We start from the raw sequence: 17168 nt of genomic DNA, 5'->3' as shown, positions 1-17168 counted from the left end.
ACGATAAGCCCTCATAGGGGCTTGTGTTTGGCGGCTCCGTCGCAGTATTCGAGGACGAAGAACGCAGCCTTGAATCATCAGAGTTGCGCCACAACCTTTATCAACCCCGATGCCACACCAGCCGCGGGCCGTGTCTCCGGTCGCCTTTGAAGAATGCTCCCTTCTACCTCCCCATGTCGATTCGGATCCTTATGACCTTCTGGGCTCAGACGACGAGCTTGACGATGAAGCTCGTGCTGCGAAACGTCACCGAATCGAACGCTTAGCCGAATCATATCTACGGGGTCAACGTTTGTTCATTGCCTCAGCGTCATTACGGGGACCCTTTGATGATGGGTGGAAGAATCCATGGAGGAAAGAGAGGAGGGCTATTACGAAATCAGATACACTGGCTGGAGCTAAGGGACAGAAGAATACTAGCAGGAAGGCTCCAGCTCCGGCGTGTGTACAGGAGACAAATATGAAGCATGTCAAGCATAAATCTAATTTAACGCTTGTTTCTCGTGCTGCTACTTCTCCTCTACATGTCGCCAGAGAGACGATTTTGCCTGAGATACCAAAATCAGTGCAAAGAGCGCAGTCTGCTTTTGTTCATCCAGGTTCTGTGGTTCGAGACTCGCCCCGATTACCCAAGACGTATACCGCAGCGTCAGGGGCGGAGGATGATCATACATTTCTCGGCGTGGGCTCTGTGGACTGGTTGAAAAAGGACCGAAAATCGAAACACATGAGCTACAGAACTTTTGAACCACCTACCTCGCCTACGCCGCACAGTGGATATCGCAGAAGCGCAGAGAAACGGTCTCGAGACGATGTATCAATCTCTGAAGCTCCAGTGTCATCTCGCGCATCGCCTCATCTAACGCCTCGCAAAAACACACATATTACGCGAAAATCTTCAGAGCCGATTATCAATCATCAGTCACCGGCAGTGAGATCGCCTCCAGAGAGTTCGGAATCGAGCTCGGGTGGAGATGTGCCCTACCGCGCTAATGATGATATCATCGATTCCCTCGAGCACCATGAACAGGGAACTTCATTTCGAGTCATGTCTTCAACATCCCAGCTGGCACGATTTGAGTATCGACAGCTGCGTGTGCCTCGCTTGAGCCCTCGAGTGTCTTCGAATCCACTTGTTATGGAGGATACAACCGCGGAGCCGGCTCCTTCTCCCAGTCAAGACAGCAATGACGAAGTAGCTGGGGCTGCTCAGGATGAGGAAGAAGATGAGGAGCAAGAAGATGTGGAAGAGCCAGGAGATCAAATGGAGCCGGAGATTGTACCAAATAACGAGTTGATGGAAGTTGATGAGGATATCCAAGACCAGGGTCCACCGAATCCTCCAGTACAGCTGTCAAAGAGTATCAGATTTGCAGATGATACAGATGGAGGAAACTCGACCAACACATCCCTTCCTCCTCCGACAGAACAAGATACCTATGAGGAACTCCCATCTGCTCAACAAGTTCCTGTTCCACCAGGCATATCTGATCGTATCCCGTCGCTCCACTCGACAGTTCTACCAAAAGAAGCATCACGTACAGAGGTCAATTCTACTTCAGATGCCCAACTATCTACTCAGGCTGCCTTGTCGCTTGCACAAAAGTCCTTCATGGACGATTTGGAAAGCCCTATGCACCAGTATGGTGTCACACCCGGCCATCAGCGTGGAATAGACCCAGCAGATGAGTCCCTCCTCGCACTAGAAACTCCTCTATTTCGGCCTGGCACATCGGAAAGGGCTCCACCCCGCAGTTTTGGACAATCCGAGAAGGGCAAAATGCATGCCATGAGCACCCAGTGCATGCTTGATGCTGCCACACCTTTCACCTTCAGCACAGGGAAAAAGCCACGAGCATTTCGCTCTATCTCCCCACAAAAGACCAACCCAATCAAACCAAGAGCACTCCATTTTGCGGAGAATGCATCACCCTCTCCAGACCCTACTCAACGATCTCACCATGAAAGCCCTACTCCAAAACACTCACCACCCAACAATCACGTTGATACTCACGTTAACCGCTCCACTACTGAAACAACCTCCTTGCCATTGGCATTGAGTGGATCTACCCCAACCGCCTCACAAGATGGACAAGCCGGCGTGTGGGCAGACAGTTTCAACCTCAACCAGGCTCTCGCCGATGCTGGCACTTGGCTACAACAGAGCTTTGATTTTATGAAGGATGTCGGACGATCAAGTCAGAAGGGACAAGTGTCGTCCGAGGCAGCTCCCTCTGCATCTCAGCTTTGATGATACATCCCTTTAGACGGGCATTTTTTATTTTGGCTCTCGGCGCTAGATGTTTCTTTTATTTTGGCTACTCTTCTGGCTTAACTTGATTCCCCTTGCTTCTTTGTCTCTTTTTAATTGCTTTTATTTTCACCGTGTATAGCGTGCTTTGACCTCCATACTGGAAACAGGCCCATTTACGAACAGTATGAACATGTTCATAGATATCATGACAACAAATTTACAAATTTGCTGATCCACTGGCATTTACTTAGGCAAGTAACAAGGATTCGGTGTACATAGCTTCTTGGGTCCAAGAGCTAGACAAACCATAGAAAGATAGATCAGAGCAGGACTTTCAACAACTTGTATATAGTAGAATTTATAATCCGATAGAGCCTTGTTGATGGTGATTTGAGCATACATGTAGATATTAGACATTCCAACTAGTACCTACTGAAATCCAAAAATTACATCTCTCGCTAGTTCAAGTTTATTGCTGATGTTAAGTCCTGTAGTATATGGATGGGGAGGAGACGCTAACACAAAATGGTTGGAAGTTCTCCCTTATATTTGAGTAAAAAGGTCACCAGGTAACCACTCTGCTCTGCTAGTCTAGCGGTCGGCGACCCTTCTGGGGGACAAAGGTACTGAAATGCGGACGCTGGACCCATCTTCAGTGGCAGAGACTTTACCGGCGGGTGGGAGGGTATCTGGCTTCGGCCAGGGAATAATGCTTTTTTTTGGAATTTTTCATATTTTTACCCATTATACTTCTAATCTTCCTCTTTCTATTTCACTTCTCAGATCCTCAAAATAAAAATAATTGAGCGAGATAGAAGGAATTATCGGATGGCGATGGATGTATCAAGTGAGAGCTATTGAGGCTATTCACGCATTTCTGATTTTGAAGGTCCTGGGTTCGATCCCTCATCCTGCTGAATTTCAATTTTCTTTTTTTCTTGCCAAACCGCTGCATTAAATTTCTTTCCCACCATACCTTCACAGATATTTCTGGCTTGACCTTAGACAGTCCTATACTTCGCTGATATGGATCCGCAGGAACCAAGTGGTCCGTGCACCCGCGGGGATAAGCTCCAGGCCGCCTCCAACTGAGCTCCGTCAACATCATTGAATCGCCCATGCGCCAGCTGCTCAAATGGCTCTGACATCAGTGCGAACAGTCCACTACCCCCTAGGTATTGATTATATCTAACAATTCTCGCAGTGGAAAGCGTTCAACTTCATCGACGTCTCCCCGGTTCGGCTACCAGAGGAGAGCTCCGCACACTTCGGTGTACGTTTCTCCAATTATTCCCTCGCTCTGCCACCTACTAACTCGAATTACCAGAGTGATCTCTCAAGTCTTTGCACAGGATCAGCGAATCTATTCCTCGGCACAAACGATGGCCTCGTCCACATCGTCTCCTCGTCTTTCCGCGTTCTGCGCTCGTTCAAAGCGCATGATACCGGTGCGATCACACACATGAAGCAGATCAATGGAACCTCGTTACTCGTCACCGTCTCGGAAGACTTATTGAATGAGCCGGTTTTGAAAGTCTGGGCACTGGATACCGAGAAGAAAGATGGGGGCCCGCGGTGCCTATCGACCGTTTCGATCCAGAATGCCCGACGACAGTTCCCGGTGCGCGAATTTCCAGTGGAACTCGGAAACAAATGTTTGCTAACATAGTTATAGATTTCTGCATTCGCAGCAGTCGAAGATCTCTCGCAGGTTGCTGTCGGATTCGCCAACGGCTCGGTAACGATTATCCGCGGTGATCTGATTCACGATCGGGGTGCCCGACAACGGATCGTGTTCGAGTCGGAGGAACCAATTACTGGTCTGGAAACACAAGAGGGAGCGGTCACAGCCCTGTACATCTCAACTACAAGCCGGATCTTGACCCTTGTTATTGCGGGTAGAGGACAAGGCCAGCCGGCTCGTGTGTTGGAAGATACAGGATGTGGATTGGGATGCATGACGCTTGATCGGGAATCGGGTGATATTCTGATTGCTCGTGAAGATGCAGTATACACCTATGGTCCTCGTGGTCGTGGACCGAGCTATGCGTTTGAAAGCCAGAAGACATCGATCAATGGTTTCCGCGATTACGTAGCACTGGTTTGTCCGCCCAAGGCTGGCTCTGGGAAGTCGGACCCGTTGAAGAAGTATGGGGTGAATGCGGCAGATGGGATTTTTGGAACGACTACTTTCACGTTATTGGACACGGATCTCAAGTTTATTGCTCACAATGAGACGTTGTCGTCGCCTATGAAGCAGATTTTCATGGAGTGGGGGGGATCTGTACCTCCTCATGACAGATGGAAAGGTAGGTACTTTGAAGCGCTGGTCCCTTCCGGAGATGATGGTGAATGGCATTTTGACATGATTTAGATGTTCCGGTATCGAGAAAAGAGCCTTCAGCAGAGACTGGAGATTCTGTACGAGCGCAATCTGTACATCTTGGCTATTAATCTTGCGCAAAAGATTGGCATCGACCCACTCCAGCAGAATGCCATATACCGCAAGTACGGTGACTTCTTGTATCAACGTGGAGACTATGATACTGCTATGCAGCAGTATCTACGAGCGATCGATAACACTGAACCATCACAGGTTATTCGCAAGGTGAGTTTTAGCTTGATTATAAGCAAGAAATCTCAAGATTGACCAGGATATAGTATCTGGATACCCAACGGATCCATAACTTGATCGAGTATCTGGAAGAGCTACATGACCATGGTCGAGCGACCGTCGACCATACCACACTGCTCTTAAACTGCTATGCGAAGTTGAAAGACACCAGCAAACTAGACTCGTTCATTCAGGCTCCTGGCGAGCTGAAGTTTGATCTAGAGACTGCCATTGCAATGTGCCGCCAGGGTGGATACTACGAGCAGGCTGCATACCTTGCGACGAAACATGGCGAAAATGACATGGTAGTTGATATCCTGATCGAAGATTCTAAAAAGTATGCAGAGGCGGTAGAGTATATCTGGCGCTTGGAGCCTGAAGTTGTATGTGAAGCTTTCCCCCAGACAAGCTCTAAACGACAAGATGCTAACTTGACTAGGCCTTTCAAAACCTCATGAAATATGCACGTGTTTTGCTAAATCATTGCCCTGAACAAACGACGGAACTCTTTAAGATTTATTACACTGGCAAGTATCGCCCTCGAACGACTGTGGAAGCGCCTGCTGCGCCGCAGGCCCAGCCAGCCAGCACCCTCCAGAGTCTTGCTGGAATCCTTCCTCTGCGTTACATGACTGGCGGATCAGGATTGCAAGCCCCAGCATCTGTAGCGGAACCCATAGTTACTGAAGAGCCAATTGTTGAGCCAACGCCTGGTTATGAGGTCCCGAAACCACGCACTGCATTCTCTGCCTTTGTGGACCATCCTCGGGAATTTATCGAGTTCTTGGAGACACTTACACAGCAGCCTGACTTGAGTAAGGAGGCTAAGGTGGATCTTTTCACAACCTTGTTCGAGATGTATCTGGACACAGCCAAGGGGAAGAAAGATGCAGCTGAGAAGCAGGAATGGGAGACCAAGGCCAAGAAATTGATCGAGGGCAAGGATGTGAGTGTCCCGATAAACATCATTTGCTTCATATTTCGCTAACTTTGACAGATTCCGATTTCTACATCTAATGTTCTCCTTCTTTCTGATCTTTCGAATTTCCGCGAGGGATCCACACTCGTGCGAGAACAAGAAGGTCTTCGTCTGGACATTTTCCGATCATTTACCTCCGCCAAAGACACACAGGGAGCCATTAAAGCGTTAAAGCGATATGGTCCTGACGAGCCACAGCTCTACATCGATGCATTGACGTATTTTGCCTCTAGTCCGCAAATCCTCGAAGAGGCAGGCGACGAGCTAGACGTTGTATTGCGCCGCATTGACGAGGATGGCTTGCTTTCCCCATTACAAGTCATCCAGGCGCTCAGCAATAATGCCGTGGTGACTATGGGCCGAGTGAAAAAATATCTCAGCGACAATATCGAACGAGAACGCAAGGATATCTCCACGGTAAGTAAACTCAAGTCTCTCTTTGGTACTCCAAAAGCTAACCTACTTCTACTAGAACCGCCGTCTCATCTCAAGCTACAAATCAGAAACAACAACAAAGCAACAGGAACTCGAATCCCTTGCTTCTCAACCCGTCGTCTTCCAATCTCGCCGCTGTCAATCTTGCGGTGGTACCCTCGATCTTCCTACGGTGCATTTCCTATGCAAACACTCGTTCCATGAACGTTGTCTTAACCGCGTCGATGATGATGTACAGTGCCCTGTCTGTGCACCGAGTAATAACACCCTGCGTGCTATCCGTCAGCGCCAGGTCGACTCGGCTGATCAGCATGATCTGTTCAAAGCGGAACTTCAGCGCTCGCGGGATGGGTTTGGTGTTGTGAGTGAGTTCTTTGGTAGGGGTGTGATGCGGTCTCAGAGTACGATGGAAGGATAAAGATTTGATTCTTGATTATTGTAAATGATTCTTACTGCTTGTTGGATACCACACCGATTTCACGTTTATGCATTTCATACCAATTTTTTCTCCATAGTTCGTCCTGCTCAAGTCAGCTGGTGGCGTTCTTCCACCTTATTCATGTGGGCAACTAACTATATCCCGGCCGACTAGCCGCCTACTCCTATACAACCCTTCAGGTATACTGTTTAGTAAACACATAAAATATTACCTAGGTAATCACACAGTTGTATTACATGGAGATCACAACTTGAACGAGAAGATTCTTAAATGTTAACACAGCCCAGTCCAAAATTCCGTAAACCGAATCTATTCCCCATGTCAATCCAATGTGGTTCGCCGAACGAGAATCCACCTCTCAGTACTTCACTCGAGGCATCTCACTAACATGCTCCCCCTGAATTACAGGAGCATCGCCAGGCAACTCCGAAACCATCGTATCATTCCCCATTTCATGAGTCCCATCTGCGGGTACCTCCGCTACCCGTGCGACATTCTTCTGCCCAGCATTCCTCAGTCGCTGGTAATTGCAAAGACCAAAGATGATAGCCAGGGTGAGTAAACCTAGTGGAATCCCAATCTCGAGACCCAGTTTCGAAGACGAGGAGAGTCCGCTGCTTGAATCTGCCGATGATGATGCCGTGGTTAAAGTCATTGTTGTACTTGTACTCGGAAGCAGATCTGAGGTCATCGAACTGGATTCGGATGATGAAATTGATGCACTGGGAATAACGACCGTAACATCTTCAATCGTGGTGGTTGCCCTTAGGTGTGTCGTTACAGTCAGAGTCATGGTCGGGGCATTGGGACTGTAGAAGTTGTATGAGGTAGGAGAGGGATCATCGTTTGTTCGATTGGATACACCAAAGGAGTTACTGCTGTACACCTCCTCACCAGGCTCGCCCCTCGGAGATAGTAGTTGTAATCGGAAATTGCACCCGTTATCACCGTAGATGTTGTGTTGGAAGTGTATGTTGGCTGCTGTCCAGATGTAGAAATTGACGTTTGTCACATTTCCTGTGTAGGAGATTGTTGTTAGCTCGTATTATTTGTTTTGATATGTGAGTGGTTTAGGAGGAACTCACGTTCCAGATAGATTAGGTCGTCTGCACATGTCTCGTAGAGGCTGATTCGGGGTGCATGGGCTTGCCAGGTCAGGTTGACCTTGTCGCCGACGATGTAGCGAGAGCCAGAGGACGTTGGGTACCAGAAACCTTCCATATTTCTGGCGTGAGGTGGAATTTGGGGGATGGGACACTGGTAGAAGAGCAGTCTCGTGTAGATTCAGATTGGTGGGCAGAAGTGAAAGATGGCCTCGTCTCGAGGAAACACCTTGAGAGAAGTCTACATAAAAGAAGTGCATGATATGTCTACAACCGAAATATTAAGTACTAGTACAGAATCTTTCTAAATAAAATTGTAAAATTGGCGCATTCAAGATGACAACTGGACTTTTCTCCTCAGACTTGAATTCATGCCCAGGTGTATAGTATATTAATTGGGTGGCTACCCATGTGCATTCAAATGTTACTATAGGCCTCTTTTTCTACTGGGGTTCAAGCAGTGGTTTTTCGAGTTCCCTCACTGCCCAGGTGTAGGATATCTCTCAGTTTAGATCTCCCTAGGTTTACCAGTTGCCTATATCCAACTATACAGCAGCTAGCCTTCAAATCCCCTCCAGGTAATCATGTAAGTAACCCCGTAGGTACTTGCATACAAAGAGCTGTACGTCATCACCCACCTGTAGATGCTACTGACTCGGACTGAGCCCTGTACTTGAGTATGTGAACATACCCATTCACATCTGGCCAAGCACTTGAGAACTCACGTGCTGAGGACATACATTTCCCAATTTCAAATTCTCGCTGCTTCACTGCCAGGTAGCCGCGCGAAGCGCAGGATGAGGACTTGTGAAATGCTACTATATCTCACCCAATTCAGTCTAACCAGATTGACAGTTGGAGAAGCTCACTTATCATCATCCCCGCATCATCCAGTCCCCGCACGTCCCGTACAACACGAGATCAACTCCAACTCCCATTCAAACTCCTTCAATTCCACTGAAACAAGATGAAAAGCCTCACGTCTACCCAGCAGATAGGGAAGGATGACACCAATGCCTGGCACTACGATAAAAAAACCGCACTCATGGACCTTACCCGAGGATCAACAACCAGTACCAACATAACCCTTAAAACAACCACGTATCCAATCCGTGTGAGCACGGAAAAGACAGCTCTCCTCATTATCGACATGCAGAACTTCTTTCTACACCCGGCTCTGCGTCGCCAAGCTGGAAGCCAAGAGCCTACGCTCGGCGAGATAGCTGCTTCGACTCTTCTGGAAACAGGCATCCCTGCTGCCCGGCTCCACGGGATTCGAGTCATATGGCTGAATTGGGGACTTACAGAGCAAGATCTGAATACCATGCCCCCGGGGGTTCTGCGGACTTTTGGAAGCTTCCCTATGCCATCACCTGAGTCGAATGTTTCTTTATCATCCAAGCCAGGTATGGTTCGCGTGAAGAACCCGGCTCTTTATAAAGGCCTCGGAGTTGAGCTTGGAGCTGTCGATATTGGACACGGGAAGAATGTTCAAGGTGGAAAGATTCTTATGCGGGACTTCTGGAATACTGGGATATATGGACCTCTGGAAGAAGAATTTCGGAGACATTGCCATATCTCTGATTCTGAGTCTGACGACAAGAAGAAAGATGTGCTAATATACAAGAATCGCATGTCCGGGTTATCTGGGAGAGAGTCTGACCTGGAGAATCTCTTACGCCGTGAGGGAATTACTCTACTTCTCCTTGCTGGGGTAAACACCGATCAATGTGTTGGGAGTACATTGATGGATGCCTATAATAAAGGATTTGACTGTGTGCTCTTGTGTGATGGTACAGCGACAGGCTCACCGTTTGGTGCGAGAGAAGCATGGGAATGGAATGTCACAAATTGTTTTGGGTTTGTATCAACTTGTGAAGCACTGAAAGAGTCGAGTGCTCAATTTTAAATTCATTGTTTTGTCTAGTATAGTTGTTTAGTCTTACATAGGATGACTTGAAGAGTCCGCTTCAAGTTTTAGCCTTCTACTACCTACAGGGTACGGGGACCTATAATGGCCACACAGCAAAAAAACAGTTTCCTTTAATCAATTTTGGTCACCTAGCTCACTGGTATGGCATGTTATTTTATCATTATAATATAAAGTTTTTAATAATTTAAGGTTAAAAGTAAGAGATAAGTAAGAAGTAAGTGAGAGATAGCTGAATTAAGAGGGATATACGTATATACTAACTAGGTGGTTTTTCCCTACTTGTGGACCAATGCTATGCATGAACAGTAATAAACCGCCAACATTCCAACGTCCCGTCACCTTACAATTGAAATTATAATTCAAAATGGCAGATTACCTGCTATATTCTGAGCCCCATTCAACTTCCGATCTCCTTCGGCGTTGGCCAAGAGCCCAGGGAAAAGAGAAGGCAGCTTTACGGGCGCTTATATCTCGCATGGTCCATATTTTCGAAGATGATGCGATCTCCTCCCGCATGATCGAGGCCACGAAGCTATCATCTGCTGTTGATCCCGACGGTTACCATGTCTTGCTTCGAAATTTTGCAAATGAAGTCATCAAGGGTAGGGCAGATAAAACTGTCATTGACCCAAAAGTCCTAAGGTGTTTTGCATGCATAATTCGCCAAGCTTCTGATGCCTCGCACGTTGGCCCTGTGGCAGTGCTTGCGCCAGTGCTTAGAAGCTTGACGGCGCGCCTTGACGACGCCAAGGAGAATTCTCAGCCGGAAACACAACATCAGTTGGTCTACACACTTTCTGTCATTTTGGATGCCATGGGGGATATTGGAATCAGTGGTATCAGCCGAGAAAACATACACGAGCCTCTGCGACAGTCGCTAAAGGAGTTGCAAGACACTAAAGAGCCTCGGCTAGCCCAGTCTGCCAGCTATGCATATCAAGCGTTGCTTGGCATATCGAATGATGAAAGCACTGCAGCTGCAGTCTGGCGCCACGCAAGTGATATCATCATACCTTTGGCTAAGATTGCTGGTGCTGTTCCAAATTTTGACCCCTCAAGATTTGTTGACGTGACTCCACAAGTGATGTAATTGTTGAGCTCGATCTGCTCGTTGGTCACATCAGCACAAACAGTCTGGGATGAATCTCAAAGCCTGCAGGATACTGCCAAGAACATGAGCAGTCTCTTCAAGCAGAAAGACTGGTATGGAGCTCTTCGCTACACTGATCTCCTCATTACCGCCAAAGCTCTCAAAACGCTTGAGAATTTCCTTGAACACAACCCTTCCAAAGCTGCCGATCAATTTTGGTGTGCTGTCTTTGCTCAGCTAGAAAGGTCCTGGTATTCCGAGAAGGACACACACAAGGCCATAACCGATCTAATTTCTAGAGCATTGTCACAAATCGACCGTAAGAGACGGCTCCCGTGGATATGGATCAACATGCTTGCTGAATTTTTCCATCAGCCTGATTGGAAGGGGCATGCTAAGCCGCCTAAACTCAGATTTCTTAAGAAAAAGACGAAGCTAGATCCTGGGTTCACCCCATTCTTTTCCATCGAGATAACTGGCCCGAGGGAAGAATCGCAGTTATTGGATGCTGCATTGCCAAGTTGCTTCGAAGCAGTGGAGTTTTATGCAGACAGTGAATTGGCAAATATGTACAAGAAAAGTCACTTGGAAATCAGACGTCTCTCTGGCGAGTTACTTGACATAGATCAGTGCTACATCAACTTTGCCATCGTCGAAATTTCCTCAGAGCGCAAAGCTACTTCAAGCGATGTTGGACTGCCTTCCGCATTCACTCTGTCCGAGCGCTCTCTTGTTACCTCGACAACTTCCGACAAGATGATTGGTTTGCCTTCGCTTTTTGACAAGCGCCAAGTAAACGGAAAGAATACTCAGCCACGACGAATCCTGATTCACGGAAGTGCAGGCGTAGGCAAGTCAACTTTGTGCAAGAAGATTGTACACGACTTCATTTGTGGTGAGCTGTGGAGCGAGTTGTTTGACCGTATAATTTGGTTACCTCTGCGCGATCTTAAGGAGAAACCGACCCTACAGGACCTAATCGATACTTATCTTCAAGATTCTTCGTCACGATTGGATAGGAAAATTCTTGTCGCTGCATTGCGAAAGCTGGTGAATTCACCCGAGAGCAATAGCAGAACAGTCTTGCTACTTGACGGGCTAGACGAGATTCCACCCGAATCAATGTTGAGTGCAGCCGTTAAACTTGCTGAACCACCATAGCGTAATCATCACCTCCCGACCCCATGCTGTTAATTTCGATGGTCTTGACCCAATAGATCTTGAATTGGAAACTCTGGGCTTTCAGGACAAGGAAGACAATCTTATCTATCCAAGGTAGTTGATGAGAACAAAAGAGACGCAATCAACGGATTCATCGATGAACACTGGCTCATTCAGGGTCTTGTTCGAATCCTGATTCAGCTAGATGCAATTTGCTATAGTTGGGATGATGATTTTCTTTCTGAGGGAGCCATAACTATGACCGCGCTATACCAGGAAATTGAAGTGAGGTTATGGAAGAAGGACCTTCTGCAACTAGGGAAGATAAACCAAAGCCAAAAGTTGTTTAACAGGAGTCAACTTGACATATACGGCGGGAATGAGATAACTTTCCTCGAACTTCTCGCGTTTGCTGGTCTTACGAGTGATGTCATCGTGTTCAATCAAAAGCACCGTGAAGAGATCTACAAGCAAAATGGATTTGTTGGAGTTTCCGATGATATTCTTGACAAACTCTCTTTTTTACGGACATCCGACTCATCGAAACGCAACATCTCAACCTATCATTTCCTCCATTTAACCTTTCAAGAATACTTCGCAGCCCAATATTTCACACGTTGCTGGATATCCGGAAAGCCACTTCTGTGTCAAGCACTCAACTTTTCAAGGCACAGCAGTCCAGAATATCTTTCACCAGAACGCTTCCTTCAGAATGAGAAATATAGTGGTCGTTACGATGTTTTTTGGAAATTTGTCACGGGCTTACTGTGTTCCGAAAGCGAGATTCAGGTCGGTAGGCTGCTTCAAAGGATGAAGGAAGAGCCTCAGGACCTGTTGGGGGCTGCTCATATATCGCTGCTCATGCACTGTCTGAGTGAGATACCTACTGCAATGAGGGAATATCGCGAAAAGATTGAAGAGCTTTGTTTTCAGTGGCCTTGGTTCGAATCCAATGGATTGCACAATCATTCGTTCATGTCTGATGTGGAATTTCCTGTGAATTACTGGGCCAATGCTCAAGCAGAGTGGACCACTTCTGTCAGAAGTTCTCGGGCCCTTGGAAAAAGAACTCATATTAGAGACACTATCCAGAAGTCGATCCTATCACTTTTGGGAGATGAGAAGACTTCAGAAAATGAGCAAATCGCGATTATTTGTGCTTTGAGAAAGAGCAAGAATTTGTCGGAAGAGACTCGAATGATTCTGAGAACTCTATGTCTGGAGTCATCCTGTGACCAAGTGCAAGCCAACTCGTTTGTAGTTTTGTTCAACCAAGCTATCACCTCAGAGAATGACCTAGATACAGCCATAAAGTTTCTTGAAAAAGGTGGTAAGTGTTTGGCAGGGCATGCTTTTGGCCATTTGAGCAAACTATCTCCAATGCCGGAAAAAGTTTTCGAAAAGTTGACCTTGTGCCTGAAACGCTATTTGAAACGTGATTTGGAATCTCATTTGGGGGATTCTGATCTTGAAAACAGCCTAAGAATTGCTGCATGCAAATTTCTAAATTCAAACTGGTTCTCATTTTATGAGAGCGCAGCGATTGTCCAAGAGTATTTGTTGCAAAGCATCAAAGAAGCGGACCCAGCGGTTAAAATCTGATGGATTACGTCGCTTGAACAGCAAAGGAATTTGACAAAGGAGGCTATCGATACCCTCACCTCCTTGATGATCGAGAGTGAGAATTGTGATGTCAGAGTCACAATATTTGCGATTTTTTATTATCAACAATTGGAAGAAGAGACCATAAATGCATTGGTAGCTCAGATGATAAAGGATCCCTCATCCCTGGTTCAAGACCTGATTATCAGCACAATTTCTTCCCACGACCTGTCAAGCACGACTATTGATGCCTTAGTCTCGCAAATGATAGAGACAGTTGACAACTTCAAATGTCCTGCTATCGGGGCACTTCAAAATTGCAAACTTCTACCAGACAGAGCTATCAATGCTCTTGTCAGACGAATAACAAACGAAACTGAAATTGATTCAAGATCACTTGCCGGCTGGTTATTCAGGGAGCAGTCTCTGCCGGACGAAGCACTTGATGTTATGATTGCACTAATTACAACAAGCAGACTTTTGTCTATTAGAGAAGCTGCCCTTTTCGCGATCAGAAACCGTACTCTGCCAGACTGGGCTGTTGATGCTCTCATTTTGACCATGACGAGGGAACCTGACGAAAATGTCAATGATGCTGCTTGGCTCGTAATAGCATACATCCCTCACTTGTCAGACAAGGCTTTCGAAGCCATATGTCATCTCATCACGAACGACTCTCAGAGGTATTATCTTCTGGAGTATCTACTTCAAATTCCACTTCCACCGGGAAGTGCTTTAAAACCAGAAAGGGTTCTAGTATCGTCCTTAGACAAAACACAAGATTGGGAGAATGAATTTCCTATCAGTATGCTGGGAGGATATACATGCCTCCCCCAAGATGCCATCGAAGCCTTTTTATACCAACTTGAGGAACGGGAACCTTCGGATGCTGCCAAGAGAGCTATTGTAGGGGCCTTGCGGAAGCATAGCATTCAATCTCTCTTCACGAGTTCAAGGGTTTTGAGGATTGCCTACCAAAACCTAACCCAAAACTATAATTGGTCTACGTTTTCCTCATACATACAAGATGGATTAGTCTACTTTATCTCTTCGGGCGTTAAGAAGAAGTTTTCACCTGCGATGGATGCGGAGGAGATCAAATTAGTGCTTTTTGAGGAAGCAGCCAGACTGGGTAATCCCTTGGTAAATTACTTTTACCGTGAGCGTCGCCAGGAGGATCTGGGTTCACTTTGACCATCAATCATATTGCGATTTGCCTGGTTTTGCGCAGCACGCTCATGTTTTTTTGGGATTTTTGTAAGTAATGTATAGCAAGCAAATATTATTCAAGTTGAGGCAAACTATCCTGACTGCCCAGGTGGTCATGATAATATGAACGCACTACTCATTACCGATGACATAACTTCCCACTGTTAAGGATCAACGAGGAGATTCCCATGGAACTATACCTAACTACCAAGGGTAGCAGAGCCGAAACAAAAACAGACCTGAAGAACGTCGAGTGACGTGACCTGATTATCTACTTCACCAAATCATATCTCTGCTCCAACCTTGGAAATATTCTCAACTTGTTTACCTCCTAACACGAACCGCGCACCTCACGATGAATCCTCCAGAGCAAATCACCGCATTCAAAGAAGAATACTATTTCTTCTACGGCTCCCTCCAAGATACCTCCTGCCTCGCAAAGATCCTAAAAAGACCCCATCGACTCGAACTCCGGCCCGCAAGATTAGTCGGGTGGACCTACAAGATGTGGGGAGATTATCCAGCTTTGATATCTGGATCCCAAGGAAACACAGTACACGGCATGGCATGCGAAATCCAAACAATCACCGAACGAGATCGACTCATCCAATATGAGACGACCGCATACAAGCTTCAAGATTGTTGGATTCAGCTCGATCGAGGCTTGTTAGTTCGAGGGAAGACTTTCGTTTGGGATGGGGATTCGGAGGCTCTGCATGATGGTATCTTTGATTTGAAGGACTGGATTTTGAGTCAACGGGATGGACGATGCGTCGAGAAGGGAATTCAGAGATAATTGAATAAGTCGCAGAGCAGCTTATCTCATTTTGTTTCTTCCAAGCTAGACAAGTATATTCTACAGGAGTAAGGAAAGGGAGAGTAGTAGTTAGTTGGTGTTATGTTTATAGGGATGGGCTAAATCGACCGTGACAGTACAAAGTGCAAAATCAACAGGCGCTAACCCCTTTAGGACTAGTGCCCGCGGGAGTACTTCCCCTACCAAAAAGACACCTCTGCCACTTTTTCTGCCAGTCTTGAAAAATCAAAATCTCAAGATACTTAACTTCAATAGCTTATTAGCTAGTCAAACACTGATATTTTTCGGTCGGACTTTCTCAATCATTGACTTGAATCTATTACTTTACTAAGAGATTTTAAAAAAATTAAAATATCATTGAAATTGGTAGCCAAATTCATAGTTGAAGTACTAATCAGTAGGTAGTTAGAAGGTAGTCCGGGAAAATAGAAAGCGGTCAGGAGGAGATTAAGTATATTTTTATGGGTTAGGTCTCCCTGCGGGAGCTAGTCCCGAAGAGGCTAGCTGTCTGTCGATTTAGCCTAAGCTTTTCTATATTGAGGACATGATAAGCCAATGTAACATGCAAAGAAGTCACAGAAATTAGATTCAAGTGTGATGAACGGGGTAAACAGTAGTCCGCGACTTGTAGGGTGAGTGCAGAGTTGGTCATGGTCATGGCCCTCGGGCCTCGTGTATCAGGCATGGGGTACATGTAGGTAGTTTCAGATGGTACGCGTCCTGCGCACCGGCGTATTCGAGGATCTTTCATAAGGATGCAGAGGAACAGAAGAAGAGAAATGAAATAGAGGGGAAAGGGGGATACAGAGTAAGAGAGAGCAACAACATTAGAATAGGGGATATGGTGCTGGTGCAGGGGGGAAAGAAAGCTCAGAACGGCATATATTATTTTCATCATGCGCTTTCAGTATGAGTAGTAAGTTCAGGTGCGTGCGTCCTCAGCTGCTGACCAGCCACGGTCGAAATCCACAAAGCCCACAAAAGCAAAGCCCACAAAAGCCCACAAAGTGCATAGTACAGCCTCGACAGGAAAGACCTGGCCACCTCACCTCGCCAAGAGCAGTCTGAGCTGATACATCCCAGAGACTCGGTTGGGTCATAGGATCACGGGCTTAACGTCTCGCTTCGCTCCGTTCCGTATTCAAAATGAAATTATAAGAATCGAAACTCCAAAAGACGGGACACCTGCTAATATCTCCCTCCCTACCCAGACTTAAGCCGCAAGCGCTAAGGTGTGGGTCCTCGGGCTGGAGACACCGACAGGTCTGGGGAAAGAAGAAGAGAAGGAGGAGAAGAGAGAGAGAAGAAGATTAAATAGGCTGGGAGGCGGTGGAGGACGCGTCTGGGGGACAAACAATCATTCACTTCCAAGGTTGACTCACTTAGCTGGAGGTAGTGTAATCGCCTAATTAGGAAACCCTCACTTCGCAAACATTTGATATCGTGTGATCGTACACGGAACTCACTACTACTAGGCAGAAGCATACATTCTGAACTTGATCATCCTGATAATAGTAAAGCTACCTAGGTAG

The 17168-nt window shown here is 46.6% G+C and overlaps 8 protein-coding genes across 8 annotated transcripts; 7 read left to right on the top strand and 1 right to left on the bottom strand.

Annotated features, from left to right (window-relative positions):
* Positions 1–109: 109 nt before the first annotated feature.
* N7483_011900 (uncharacterized protein) lies at positions 110–2251 on the top strand (the record flags this gene model as incomplete). Its single annotated transcript, XM_057095327.1, has 1 exon — positions 110–2251. One exon carries the CDS (start codon positions 110–112, stop codon positions 2249–2251), a length of 2142 nt encoding a protein of 713 aa, XP_056941298.1.
* A 1138-nt stretch (positions 2252–3389) lies between these two features.
* Positions 3390–6700, top strand: N7483_011899 (tethering complex subunit PEP5; the record flags this gene model as incomplete). The annotated part of the gene is made up of 9 exons (XM_057095326.1): positions 3390–3404; positions 3459–3527; positions 3582–3875; positions 3930–4538; positions 4629–4862; positions 4916–5251; positions 5308–5814; positions 5866–6264; positions 6320–6700. 9 exons carry the CDS (start codon positions 3390–3392, stop codon positions 6698–6700), a joined length of 2844 nt encoding a protein of 947 aa, XP_056941297.1.
* Positions 6701–7079: 379 nt separating this feature from the next.
* N7483_011898 (uncharacterized protein) lies at positions 7080–7942 on the bottom strand (the record flags this gene model as incomplete). The annotated part of the gene is made up of 2 exons (XM_057095325.1): positions 7080–7738; positions 7807–7942. 2 exons carry the CDS (start codon positions 7940–7942, stop codon positions 7080–7082), a joined length of 795 nt encoding a protein of 264 aa, XP_056941296.1.
* An 849-nt stretch (positions 7943–8791) lies between these two features.
* Positions 8792–9733, top strand: N7483_011897 (cysteine hydrolase family protein; the record flags this gene model as incomplete). Its single annotated transcript, XM_057095324.1, has 1 exon — positions 8792–9733. The coding sequence occupies one exon, from the start codon at positions 8792–8794 to the stop codon at positions 9731–9733; it is 942 nt and encodes a 313-aa protein (XP_056941295.1).
* Positions 9734–10121: 388 nt separating this feature from the next.
* N7483_011896 (uncharacterized protein) lies at positions 10122–10847 on the top strand (the record flags this gene model as incomplete). Its single annotated transcript, XM_057095323.1, has 1 exon — positions 10122–10847. One exon carries the CDS (start codon positions 10122–10124, stop codon positions 10845–10847), a length of 726 nt encoding a protein of 241 aa, XP_056941294.1.
* An 84-nt stretch (positions 10848–10931) lies between these two features.
* Positions 10932–12008, top strand: N7483_011895 (uncharacterized protein; the record flags this gene model as incomplete). Its single annotated transcript, XM_057095322.1, has 1 exon — positions 10932–12008. The coding sequence occupies one exon, from the start codon at positions 10932–10934 to the stop codon at positions 12006–12008; it is 1077 nt and encodes a 358-aa protein (XP_056941293.1).
* Positions 12009–13676: 1668 nt separating this feature from the next.
* Positions 13677–14804, top strand: N7483_011894 (uncharacterized protein; the record flags this gene model as incomplete). The annotated part of the gene is made up of 1 exon (XM_057095321.1): positions 13677–14804. The coding sequence occupies one exon, from the start codon at positions 13677–13679 to the stop codon at positions 14802–14804; it is 1128 nt and encodes a 375-aa protein (XP_056941292.1).
* A 370-nt stretch (positions 14805–15174) lies between these two features.
* On the top strand, positions 15175–15615 carry N7483_011893 (gamma-glutamylcyclotransferase family protein; the record flags this gene model as incomplete). The annotated part of the gene is made up of 1 exon (XM_057095320.1): positions 15175–15615. One exon carries the CDS (start codon positions 15175–15177, stop codon positions 15613–15615), a length of 441 nt encoding a protein of 146 aa, XP_056941291.1.
* Positions 15616–17168: the final 1553 nt, after the last annotated feature.

The sequence above is a fragment of the Penicillium malachiteum genome (genome assembly GCF_028827825.1).
Source record: "Penicillium malachiteum strain IBT 17515 chromosome Unknown utg000005l:1.0-9002435.0:326005.0-9005861.0, whole genome shotgun sequence".
NCBI classification, from domain to species: Eukaryota; Fungi; Ascomycota; class Eurotiomycetes; order Eurotiales; family Aspergillaceae; genus Penicillium; species Penicillium malachiteum.
Note: the sequence above shows the minus strand (reverse complement) of the source record. Positions and strands in the feature narration are given on the sequence as shown.